This window comes from Pogona vitticeps, chromosome 2, assembly GCF_051106095.1.
Source record: "Pogona vitticeps strain Pit_001003342236 chromosome 2, PviZW2.1, whole genome shotgun sequence".
Taxonomy (NCBI): Eukaryota; Metazoa; Chordata; class Lepidosauria; order Squamata; family Agamidae; genus Pogona; species Pogona vitticeps.
This window is the reverse complement of record NC_135784.1, coordinates 4,845,106-4,857,540: the sequence shown is the minus strand read 5'-3', so window position 1 is coordinate 4,857,540 and position 12,435 is coordinate 4,845,106. Positions and strand designations below refer to the sequence as shown.

General features: G+C 51.7%; 2 protein-coding genes across 5 annotated transcripts in view; both read left to right on the top strand.

The window, feature by feature from the left end:
* Nucleotides 1–195, top strand: part of LOC110070991 (RLA class II histocompatibility antigen, DP alpha-1 chain) — a 195,071-nt gene extending 194,876 nt beyond the window's left edge. Inside the window, exon 6 of the transcript XR_013542430.1 lies at nucleotides 185–195. The gene's annotated coding sequence lies outside the window, so the exon portion shown is untranslated. The remainder of the gene's footprint in view (nucleotides 1–184) is intronic.
* The window catches only part of COL11A2 (collagen type XI alpha 2 chain), an 86,659-nt gene that overhangs the window by 19,027 nt on the left and 55,197 nt on the right, over nucleotides 1–12,435 (top strand). Inside the window, exons 3-7 of one of the 4 annotated variants that reach the window (XM_072987127.2) lie at nucleotides 1,513–1,723; nucleotides 5,581–5,743; nucleotides 7,258–7,398; nucleotides 10,895–11,182; nucleotides 11,949–12,098. In XM_072987127.2, the coding sequence (XP_072843228.2) occupies nucleotides 1,513–1,723; nucleotides 5,581–5,743; nucleotides 7,258–7,398; nucleotides 10,895–11,182; nucleotides 11,949–12,098 (953 nt within the window). Of the gene's footprint in view, nucleotides 1–1,512; nucleotides 1,724–5,580; nucleotides 5,744–7,257; nucleotides 7,399–9,200; nucleotides 9,303–10,894; nucleotides 11,183–11,948; nucleotides 12,099–12,435 lie in introns of all 4 variants that reach the window. The other 3 variants (XM_072987128.2, XM_072987129.2, XM_072987130.2) reach the window with 3 other exon arrangements.

Below are 12,435 nucleotides of genomic sequence, written 5' to 3'. Positions count from 1 at the left end.
GTGAACGCTGGCGGAGGCTGGGCTAGTGGAGGGGGTGTTGGGGAAGGGGGGGGAAGGAGAAGGCCTTTTCCTTGGTAGAGGGGGCACCGCCCTCCCCAGGCTGTGAGGGGTTTTCCCGCCATTCCCTGAAGGGCCACCCAACCCGGGTCAGTCCTAAGAAAGGGTAACCTTCAAAATGTGACCTCCGAAACAGCCCTGCTCAGCAACTGGGAAACCGAAGGCCATGGCTTCCTTGCTGGGGTCTATCCATTTCTCCTTCGGCCTTCCTCTTTTCCTGCTGCCTTCCACATTTCCGGGCATGGTGGCCTTTTTAAAACCCCAATCAGCTAACTCGGCTGGCTTGATTTTGGATGAGCTCACATCTAAAAATGGCGCAAGCGGCCCGTTTCATGACTTCACTGCACCAGCCCTCTCCTGTTCCCCTTGAAAAAGTTACTTTTCTTTTTTTGGACTCTCCAGAGAGGCAGCTGCAACATCATCCAATCAGGCAAAAAAGGCAGCACAAAAATCTTTCAGTCCTTTTAAGTAAGAGCTTGTAACTTGTGTTGTTCCCCTGGGGATTACGACTCCCATCATTCCCAGGCCACGCCAAATTCCATTTGGGCCTAACATCTGCTAAAAGTGCAGTGGGACCAAAATCACTTTCCGCTACTGGAGGTGGCTGGAAATGGTGTGTTTTGGGGGGTGCTAAATACGATGCCATTTTTTCTGGACTACGCCCAAGATCTTGGTGCACAGCCTGAGGAAGCTGAAGGATCATCGAAAGCTAGCTGTTCGCTTGGTGATTGTTTTTTTTTAAAGGGGGTCTAATACGGAGATCTGTTTCTCTTGCCTTTGTCTTGTTTTGAGAACCACACTGTTGTTGTTTTTATAACTGAATTCCCCCCCCCCAATTTTTATAGATTGCTCAATTTGTCTAGGAAAGCCTCTTTTTTTGGGGGGGGTGAGGTGTCCCGTGAGGCTGGGTGCTGTACCGAGAAGCTGGGGGTGCAGTTTGCTCACCCATCTTTTTTACACCCGCATCAGCCCTGAGGGGGGGGGGAAGAACTCTTGTCTCAATTCTTCCCAGGTGTCATCGAATTGACGCAATGGGAGGGGATCCTTCTCAAGGGATGGATGGCCCGGGAACTAGTTGGGGGGGGGACCCAGGGCAGCCCCAGGTGGCCCTCCTGACTCTTACAGCCCTGCAATCCGATTGGCTCTTTAGGCGACCCCCTCCTGCCCCAGAATGGGCACAGACACATCCCTTGGGGGCCCAGATGGTCTCAGACTACAACTCCCAGAAGCCTTTTTACTCCTAGCTGTGCTCTTCAGGATTTGGTGTATTTGTGTGTGTGTGTGTGTGTGTGTGTGTGTGTGTGTGTGTGTGTGTGTGTGTGTGTGTGTGCGCATTTGTGCAATCCAAGAACATCCAGGAACCCAAGGTCGGGAACTACGGCCTTTGGGCGGAACGCAGTCCTGAAGGAGCCTGATCCTTCCCTCATCTCTTCTTTCCTCCCCCCCTCCTTGCAGGTAAATTCCCGGAGGACTTTTCCATCATGGCGCTGGTGAAGCCCAAATCCGGCCTGCAGACCTTCCTGCTCTCCATCTACAACCAACACGGGCTGCAGCAGCTGGGCGTGGAGCTGGGACGCTCCCCTGTCTTCCTCTACGAGGACCAGAACGGCCGCCCGGCCCCCGAGGACTACCCCATCTTCCGAGGGGTCAACCTGGCGGATGGCAAGTGAGTGCCCCCTCACCGTGCCCCCCCCATTGCTTCCTTCTTTTACCCTCCACCCTCTGGAGGGTCCTTAGTTTAGGCGTGCTGGGCTCCTTTCTTGCTTTCTTGCAAATACTGTATTTTTTTTACCCCTCCTCTCTTCTTAAAAAGGGATCCAAGGCAGCTAACATCACTAAAGCCAATATTGTAAAGCTCGGTGAATATAAAAAGGTAGATTACGTCCTTGAAAGACAATGTTAAAGCTTAAAACAATTAAGTATACAAATACGTTTAAAGGAACAAATGGAGACCCACCCTGAAAAATGGAAAATACACATAGTACTGAAAACAATCCAGCCAAAGCAGTAATCCATCTAAACATTGCACTCAGCGAACCAGTCACTGACAGAAGGCTTGCTTGAAGGTAAAGGTCTTTTGCCAGTTTGCCAAAGGACAGAAAAGTGGGGGCCAAGCCTCATTTCCAGTGGGAGGGAGTTCCAAAGTCTAAAGGAGCAGCCACAGAGAAGGTTCTCTCCCAGTGTCCCCGCCAAAGGCACCTGGGAAGGTGGCGGGAGCAAGAGAAAGGCCTCCCCCCCCCTCGGTGATGTTAACACCTGAGCCGGCTCATAGAGGGGGACATGATCTTTGGGATAGCTTGGACCCAAGCCGTTTAGGACTTAATAAGTTAAAACCAGCATTTTGAATTGTGCCCAGAAATGGATTTATTTTATTTATTTATTTATTTTGTTTATTTGGGAAGTAAAACCCACTGCCCCCGCCCCCCTGCATGTCCTTTGTTGTTTCTGGAAAGGAGGCCTGGGGTGCAGAAATTCGGGCGACATTCACCAGACTGGAAGTTTGCAGCGGCTGCTACCTGGAGCAGGCGGGAGTTGTGGGGAGGGGGGGCGCATGGCGGGATTTTTCCCTGTCCAGGTCCAGACGTGCACTCCATGTTCCTTCAGACTCTGTACACGGGTGAGCCTCCCTTCGTATAACGCTGGGAGTTATTCTAGGAACCGGCTCTCGGGCGAAGAGATGGGAATGTCTCGCCCGCCTCGACAGTGCGCAACGTCTCTGATTTCTGCCAAGGTGTCCTTTCCGAAAGGCCAGGCGTGTAGCAAAGGCTGTCGGGGGGGGGGGGGATGGGGACGTTGGCAGCCTCGGGAGGCGCTGAGAAGCGGGAGCTGCCGCCCTCGAGGTTTTTCTCCAGGAGCCGAGACTCTGGAGCAAACCGGGAACCCGTTTAAAACCTCGAATATAGAATAGAGGATGCGGATTCCAGAGGTGGGCAGAAGACCTCTCAATTGGCTGGAGATGATCTTGGAGGCCCTTTGAAAAAAAGAGAGGAGGGCCTCTCCTCTGGGGTCCGCAGGACGGTCTCTTCCGCAGGACGGGAATACCCCGTGAAAAGAGACCCGTTTCCCGACCCACCTGCGCACCTCGCTCAATTCCGGAAGGCTGGAAGAGGCCAGATGTGTGAGTGTGTCCCCACCGGTTTTGGCAGCTGCCGAAATGTCTCTTGGCAGCCGCCAGGGGCACGTTCAGGCAGAACTTTCCGAGGAGCAATCTTCGCTTCCCCCTTCATTTTTTTTTTTAAAAAGGAAACTCAGGTTCCTAAACTCTGCAGACGTTCAAGGATGTGGCTGAGCTGTGTGTGGATGAGTGGGGGGGGGGGCTTAGTGTGTTCCCAAATGCATCTTGTTGTTGTTGCTGTTGTTATGCGCCTTCAGGTTGCTTCCAACTCGTAGTGACCCTATGAATGAGCCCTCCCCGAAACCATCTGTCCTCCAACCGCCCGGCTCAGCTCTTGTAGACTCGCACCCGTGGCTTCCTTTAGGGAGCGAGTCCATCTCATGTTGGGTCTTCCTCTCTTCCTGCTGCCTTCCACCTTTTCCCGGCATGATGGTCTTTTCCAGAGAATCCTGATTTCTCATGATTTGCCCGAAGGAGTACAGCCTTGGTTCTTCCATTTTTGACTCCTGAGAGAATTCAGGCTTGATTCGATTTAGGACCACCCTGTTTGTCTTTCTGGAGGTCCAGGCAATCCACAAAGCTCACCTCCAGCACCTTTCAGCTCCCTTGAATTGCAGACGCAGGGTGACCCCAGCAAACCCAGCCAGCGGGTGTAGATTGGTGTGGGTTTTTATCCCTGTTGCGGCCCCCCCCCCCCCCCCCCGTTGCCTGAGCTATGTTTTGGGATTTCCTTGGCATAGGAATCCTTATGATTTCCTATCCTTCCTTCCTCCTCCTCCTTTTCTGTGACAAACCTGGGAAGTTCTTCTGCTGGAGAGCTTCGTGGTTTAAGCATCTGGTTTCTGGAGCCGGAGGCTGGGAGTTCAATTCCCCGTTCTGCCTCCTTGACACAGGCTGGACTCTCGATGACCCATAAGGTCCCTCCCAGCTCTGCCGTTCTAAGAAGATGATGATCATGGTCATTATTATTAATATTAAACTTCCCTTCCTATGATTTCCCCAGTTGCTTCCTATTCTCAAAGGTCGTGGTGGTGGTGGTGGTGGTAACGCTCCGGATTTTATCCTGCCCTTCCGTGGAACTCTCCATGGTGCTGAATTCCCCAAACAGGTTCAGTCTCTTGGGAGACTCATGCAAAGTGTAGGCTGTAAAACCTGGAGTGAATTCACAGCCTCCTGAAAGTGACGTTTCCAGATGCTGCTGACTCATAAGTCCCCCACCCTCCCCAAATTTCTACCCCACATCTCTTTGTGAGACATTGATTTCTTCTACCTCCTGGTTTTAGATCTTTCTGGTTCATCTCTGGTGTCCCAAGTCACCCGGATTCCTTTCAATGCGATAGTTCTCGAGCTAGAAAGATCAGCCTCCCTCCCTCTGGTTATTCGTCTGCGTCCCTTGACCATGACACAAAATGAAAAACATTGAGGATGCGTGGGAGCCTCTCCCAACCACCGCTGCGCCTGAATGAAAAGATGCACGGATCAGTCAAGGCTCGCCTGCTTTCCTGCCTCCTTTGGCCCTGATCCTTGACTAAGGACAATGATGTTATCTGCACATATATTTTTTTATCCCCGAGGGGGGAAAAGACAGAAAAGAATCTGCATTTCCGGAATGGGGAAACGCAATTGATCGTGATGTGGCGCCAGGGTGGAGAGGTGGCGGTGAGATACACAAGGTGGCTGAAATTCCGTGATGGAGCAGAGTGAATCCCCACTATGGCAGGCCCGTGGAATCCGTGGCCCTTATGGAGGAGCAGAATCATCAGATTCCCACCAATTCCTTGGGTCTACTTTAGTGGCCACTTACTCTGCTCAGCAACAGGGATATCAGCCTGTGTAGGATGCATTTCGTTTTTCCCTTTCTTCTTAGTTAGGAGAGAACGGCTGGTTCCTTCCTAACTTGCTAGCTCAGTGGTTTAGGCGGCTGGTTGGGAGTTCGATTCCCCCACTCGGCCTCCCTTGACAGGGGTTTGGGGATCCATAGGGTCCCTTCCAGCTCTGCAGTTATCAGATTATTATTCTTAAATTCAATTTACTGAGCGTCTTTAACTCTATGAATGTAGGGTGGAACATAAAAGTCCCGGGGGGGGGTGTCGGAGGGAATCCCAAGTGGGGTGGCCAGAGGCTCTCTGCTGCACCCCTGGGGTGGCCCCCCCCACATCACAGAAATATTGATCCCTAATAAATATGATAACAAAATGCACATGAACGTTTACATGTCCTTTTCAAGTGGTAAAAATGGTTTGTTTGCCGGTTGGCTTCCATCCTGTGGGTTCTTCAAAGAGTGACGGGTGGAGGAGAGGCAGGAACCGTCACAAGCGGTTGCTTTCAGGCCAGGTGAACGATAGAAAGACGTTTTCGCTTGGAGAGAAAAAAAGTAATCTCATGCCCTCGGCACCCTTCTTCTGCAGGTGGCATCGCATCGCCCTCAGCATCAACAAGAAGCAGGTGACGCTGATCTTGGATTGCAAAAAGAAAGGGACGCGGCCGTTGCCCCGGGGGAACCACCCGGTCATCGACACCCGGGGCATCACCGTCTTTGGAACCCGGATCCTGGACGAGGAAGTTTTTGAGGTAACCACCTCTCACATTTTAAGGCCCCTGAGCTGGATCTCAGCAAAAGGGGCCTTTTTGGGTCTGGCTTTCCCCTCCCATACTGGATTGATCCCACCCATCCTCCTTTTTAAAATGTTCTGATTTTGTCAGGGGCCGTCCCTGCATCCAGTGGCAGGGAGTTCCACAGTTTAACTCAGTGTGGTGAATGTTTCTTCATACCGAGGCAGCCCATGAGGATACAAGAAGAGCCCGAAGGGCTTGGATCAGGCCTTTCTCTGGTCCACTGTCCGTTTCCCACCGAGTCCCACAGGGCTGTACCAGAGAGCTGAAACACAGACTGGGGCGGGTGGGGTGAAGCATAGTTAATCTGCCTCAGGGCTTCAGGCGATACACAGACATTTTCCAACATCTTCCCCCCTCCCTACGGATCTTTAGAAGATCAGTAAAACTCGAATTGTTTAAGGGGGCCTCTTAGGCCAACATCCTTGGTTAATTTTTGGGACCCATATTCTATTGTGATGGTAGATTATTTTATTATTATCTCACTGGATATTTTCTTACTATGTTATGGTTTGTATCCTTGGTTTCACCTAAGCCACTGGATGGCAATCCTTCGTTGCTTTCCTGCTTTGGTTTCTACTGTCCTGCCGTTGGTTGTTTTTGTTCATTTCTGCGCTGAGCTGAATGGCTTCCCCTTGATTAATTGGGTTATTTGACTTCATTTGATTATTCAGTCTCATTTGTTTTTTTATGTTATATATCTACTAGTTAGTTGGTTGTATTATTAGGTTTTAGTAAGTATATTATTCTATTGCATTTTATCATTTTTTAAAGCCGCCCCGAGTAGATTTTGTCTAGAGGGGCAGGGTATAAGTCTAAATAAAGTAAAGTAAAGTTACGTTATATGACAGTGGCTCTTAACTTTGGGTTACTGAGGTGTTTTTGAACTGCAACTCCCAGAAAACCCAGCCAGCACAGCTGGTGCTGAAGGCTTCTGGGAGTTGCAGTCCAAAAACACATGAGTAACCCAAGGTTAAGAACCACTGTTATACGATACTTATTGGTTCCTTTGATGTAAACCGGCTGGGGAAGTGTCCACCATTAATTGGGTGGTACACAAATTTATGAAACCAACCAGCCAACCAGCCAACCAGCCAGCCAGCCAGCCAGCCAGCCAGCCAGCCAGCCAGCCAGCCAGCCAGCCAGCCAGCCAGCCAGCCAGCCAGCCAGCCAACCAACCAACCAACCAACCAACCAACCAACCAACCAACCAACCAACCAACCAACCAACCAACCAACCAACCAACCAACCAACCAACCAACCAACCAACCAACCAACCAACCAACCAACCAACCAACCAACCAACCAACCAATCAGTCTTTCCTGGTAGCCATGGCCGGCTCTGAATGTCTTTACCCACCCATGGCCCTCCATGTGGGTAGCACGATGATTTAACCCGTCGAGTGCTGGATGGATGGGTCCAAAGGTTGACTGACCTCCCCTTTCTCCTCTCCCTCCCCTTCCAAACCAGGGTGACATCCAACAGCTTCTGATTGCCTCCAACCCGCAAGCTGCCTACGACTACTGCGAGCACTACAGCCCAGACTGCGACGAGGCCACCCAGAAGCCTCAAGCCCAAGAAGCCCGGCAGAGACCCGCCCCCAGGCCAGAGGTGAGAGGAGAGGCACAGGAGAGGGGGAGGGTGGGTTTAGGACGTGGCCACGGAATCCATACCATGGATTCCCCTTCAACCTTCCCAAGCAACGAGGGGGAAAAGCAATGTTCTTCTTGGTGTTGCATCTCTCTTCCAGACACACGCCAGCATTTCACTCACCTGGAGAAGGGCCTAGCTCCAAGGCCTCATGACCTAGCTCTGGCTCTGTTTTCTCTTCTCAAGACACCGAAAAGGAAGGTGCTGTGGTGCTTCCTGGGAGTTGTAGTCCCACGGTCCTTAAAGGTCTATCATTGGCACCACCTGAAAAAGTTCCACTCCCAGGAAGCACCGCAGCCGCTTCGTTTTCCGTACATTCACAACAGGAAGTGAGGCTGCAGCTAGACCCGGAAGGGCTAGGCGTTTCTCCTGGTGAGCAAAAGGCAGGTGTTGGTACGTTTGGGTCTGCGGGGTGGAACTTTCAGAATTCTGCCTACGGAATTCCTGGAGGATTCTGGGAGTTGGGATCCAAAAAAATGACATTAAGGGCACATCCCTAGCGGTAGGCCATATTGTTGCACTGGTGTGGCGGTTTCGTAACTTTAGATTCAGGGATATTTTTTAGAACACGTTGCCAAATCTGGTGCTCTTTAATGTACTGGACTATTACTTCCACAATCCTCCATAGCAGAGAGCTACAGGTGTGATTGTGGAAGTTGTACAGTGGTGCCTCGCTTAACGGCGATAATCCGTTCCAGGAAAATCGCCGTTAAGTGAAAACATAGTAAAGTGAAAATAAAAAGCCCATTGAAACGCAATGAAAACCTTTCAATGCATTCCAATGGGCTTAAAACTCACCGTCCAGCAGCCATTTTCGCTACCTGTATAGCAAGGAATCCGTCCCTAAACACGGCGGGGAGCCATTTTATTTACCTGGTGGCCATTTTGAAACCGCCGATCAGCTGTTTAAAAAACGTCGTTTTGCAAAGAATCGGTTCCCAAAGCAGGGAACCGATCATCGCGAAGCGAAATTCTCCCATTTAGACCATTGTTTTGCGATCGCAATTGTGATAGCAAAAAGATCATTGTAATGCAGATTTGTCGTAATGTGGGGCAAGCGTAAAGCGAGGCACCACTGTAGTTTGATACCTGGGGATGGGACAAGAAGGGGAGAAGGATGCCAGAGTAAAATGATCCCTAATCACGTCCAAAGCACACAAGTGGCCTTTTAAAGATATAGGCCATTAAGGAAGTAGCCAAGGGCATCCCTTTTAAGATTGTAGGAAAGGTTTACTCTCAAACTTCAAGATAAAGAATGTTTTTGCTTTGGGAGCAGTAGTTCTCTGCACAGGAAACCATAATTAACTTAAAATTTATAAGGTGTTGAGTTCATTCTTGAATGAGTTGACACTTCTGTCTTCTCGCCCCCTTAAAAGACCACACAGACCCTCCCCTTCTGAAGTCTGCCATAAATTGGGGTTCTGGAAGAGGTTTCCTACCTTTCATTATTAAAGATGGATGGGAGGGAATAAAGTCTTGTGAGTTTTGTTGCTGTACGGTTTCCAGAAGCGGGGCCACTGAGGTCTTGGAAGGTTGGCGCATTGTAACTCCTGCGCAAATGGCCTCAGTCCAATGGGTTTTTAAATTTAAATTTAAAAAACAGAAAGGACTAAAAGTGGCTTCCCCCCGCCCCCTTCACTAGAAACGCATTAAGGACCTAGTGCCCAATTCTCTGAACTGGTTTTCCTGGAGTTCAACATTTGAATTATCTTTGTTTTTTGGAAAACAAACCCCTGTTTTCTCTTACCCCCACCCACCCCCAGTACTATGATGAGGACATGGAGGAAGATTACCAGTACCCCTACTATTACGAGGGAAGGACGGGCTCTCCCTCCTCCCTGCCTCTAGGGGGAGCCAGTGAGCAGGTAAAGGGGAGCGGGGGCAGCCCATGCTCCTCCCCTCCAAAAAATGTCTGTCCGTCAGTCTGTCTGTCCTCGTATCTGAGAGTTTCTTGTCCTCCTTATGTGGCTGTGGAATCCCACCCTGGTGTCCACCTGCATCCATCTGTCCGTCCGTCTGTCCGTCCGTCCGTCCGTCCATCCGTCCATCCGTCCATCCATCCATCCATCCATCCATCCATCCATCCATCCATCCATCCATCCATCCATCCATCCATCCATCCATCCATCCATCCGGATTGCCTGTTCTACAACAGCATGATCGGCCGCCAATTTTTGTTGGGGGAGGGATATAAAGGGAGCCCCATCCTTTCTCCTTAGTCCTCTCCGGTGGTCCTGGAAAGAGAAGGAGCAGTCAGGAAAAGCCGCAGGAGTCACCTCTCCTGACCGACCGCGCAGGGCCGTCGTTTTTTTAAGACTGAAAAGTGGTGTTTTGGGATCCCAGCTCCCAGAACCGAAAGAGGAAGCTGAGCTGGCATCCAGAAAGTTGCCTTTCCTCATCTCTGAGCCGGCCTGGATGGATTCTTCAGCTGAGAGGGCTTCGGGAGAGACGGAACCTCTGTGTGTCCGTCCACATCCTGAATGCAGGATGCTGTTGATTCTGCCCAGGGATGCCCTTTAATTCCCCCATCTTGGCTGCAGCTAAAAAGAAATACATCACTTCTCTAAATTCACCACCTACTTACTTTCCATGACTAATCTCAAATGGGAGGGGAGGGATTTTTTTTTCACCCCTTTCCCCCTTCCTCATCCCTTCTCTCACCCACTGAAGGATGTTGCCTCACGAGAAATTTGACTGAGCCGTTGGTGACGGTGGCACCGTTGTTGGGTTTCCAAAGCCTTCCCAAAGTAGAGTCGCAGGTTGAGCACCCCTGGGCTCAGAGGACAGGCCACGGTGCCCTCAGCAGCCACCCTCTTTCCTGACCCCCAGAGAAGCTCTTTTCCCTTGACTAGAGACCCCAGAATCCACAGCCATTGACAACAGTAGAGTAGACTTGGGGAATTGTAGATCGCTGTTGTTCTTAAAAAGCAAGTTCTCCAGACCCTGCTTGTCTCTCGCAATTCACCATGCTAAATGTTCATTCGTTGGAAATTACAGTGGTACCAAACTTCTCTCTTTCTCTCTCATAATCTTTAAACGGTCCATCTTCCTGGCGGGTGAAGTAACCCTCTCCTCGTAACTGGGGGCTGCTCTCCTCCCTCCCACCCTGTTCCCAGAGGCCAAGACCCAAAACACATTGTTCTAAGTCAAGGGGAAAATGGTGATGGAGAACGGGGCAATCCGGATGCGCCAGGCAGGCAATCCGTGGCCTGTCGTGGCTGAAGGTAGAAAGGGACACGGACAGGAGGAAGGAGAAGGGGAGCGCTGGAGAGAAGCGAAGGGTTGTGTTTTCTGGAGGGAAGCCGACGCGCCGTTCACACCTGCTGTTGTTGGAATCACGCTTGTGTTTGTCTTTGCTCCCTGTTTGTCATGTGGCTGCCACATCTTCGTCATCCCCGCCGCGACCTTCCTCACCATCCTCACCTCCTCCAATCTGTCGGCCGGCCGGCGCCACTAGAAACTGGCTAAGGGCAAGCCCGCCGCCCAACCCAAACCCAAGCAGCCCCAGAAACGCCAGTCCAGGGGTGTGGCACCTGCCTACGTGAAGCCGGGTCCCAAAAATGGGAAGGACAGTTCAAAACACCTTAGCAACGGGAAGGCCCATAACGGTGGCGGCGGCGGCAGCAACTCCAAGGCGACTTCCGGGGGGAAATCTTCAGCCACGAAAATCTCCCTGGGCAAATCGGGGGGCCAGGCGCACGCCGGCGCTGGCGGATCCCGGAGGCCAGGAAACAGCTACCAGCAGGTAGAGCCAGAGGGAAGGATGATGGCCAGCCAGCTCTCACACCCTGGATCTCCTTGCCCCCTCCCATGTTCCCCCCCTTCTGCCTGCTGTCTCATCTGTCTCTGTGTGTGTGTGTGTCGGTGTCACCCCCACGCATAAAATGTGCCTTCGTTCTCTGCGGTGCAACGCATGTGTGTCGTCCCCCCCACATTCCCCCAGACGTGAGATACGGAGAAGCTGTCCCGAGCAAGAGAAATCAGCCAGCAGAAGCTACAAAACATACCAAGGCATATTCCCCCCCCCCTTTGGGTTGGGTCCAGATTGGATTCGCTGTTCCCAAGACAGGGTTGGCGAACCACATTGGACAACCCCCCCCCTCCCAAGTTTTGGCTCTGCTTTTCTCTTGGACTTCTCTTCCCCCAAATGGACCCTCTCTCCACCCCCTCACCCTCCCTACCCACAAGATGCTGGCTTCCTTGTCCAGCCAGTGGAAGGGGTGTGTGTGATTCTGTCCCCCCTCCTTCAGATCAATTTATCTTGGAGATGGAAAATGATCTGGGATGAGGGGGCCTCCTCTTCTGCCCCCACCGCAGGGCGCAAGAGGGAGGGGGCCCGCACTAACTAACCATGTTCTCTCCTCTCTTTTTTTCTCTCTTTCTGTTGATCGGCTCCTTCTTCTGTCCCCCCCACCCCTCTCAACAACCCTCCCTCTTGCCCCCTTCTCCTTCTCCCCCCCTTCACGCACGCACCCAACACTTCCCTGTATCCTCACGGCCACCTTTCCAAGGATGTGGGGCTGCTCCCTACAGAACAGCCCTGGGTGGCTCATGGATACCCCGACTACACCCTCCCTCCTGATGAGGTGGATGCCAATTACTGGGAAGAGAGCCCCACGGGGGAGGGGCACCCTCCTGCCCCATCATCACCCTGGGTAGAGGTAAATGTCCCCCCCCCTCCCCTGTCTTCTCCGGTCCCAGCATAATACCAGGGAGGAGCATTTGCTCCTGCGTCTTCTGGGGGGTGATGGCAAGAGGATACCATGGGAAGGGTGTGTTTGTGTGACTATTTGTGGAGCAACCAGGCCAGGGCAGGTGTGGGGCAGAACAACTGGTTTTTAACAGGGAAGAGGGACTGGTGAGGTCGACCCAGAGTTTTGAAGTAACATCTGATTAGTAACAACTGCCCAACCTCTTTAGCGCTATGGCTCTACAGCGCTGTGGGACTATTGTTCTGTGATGCTCCTGGGAATGACCTTTCTAGAGGTTTAAGGAAGC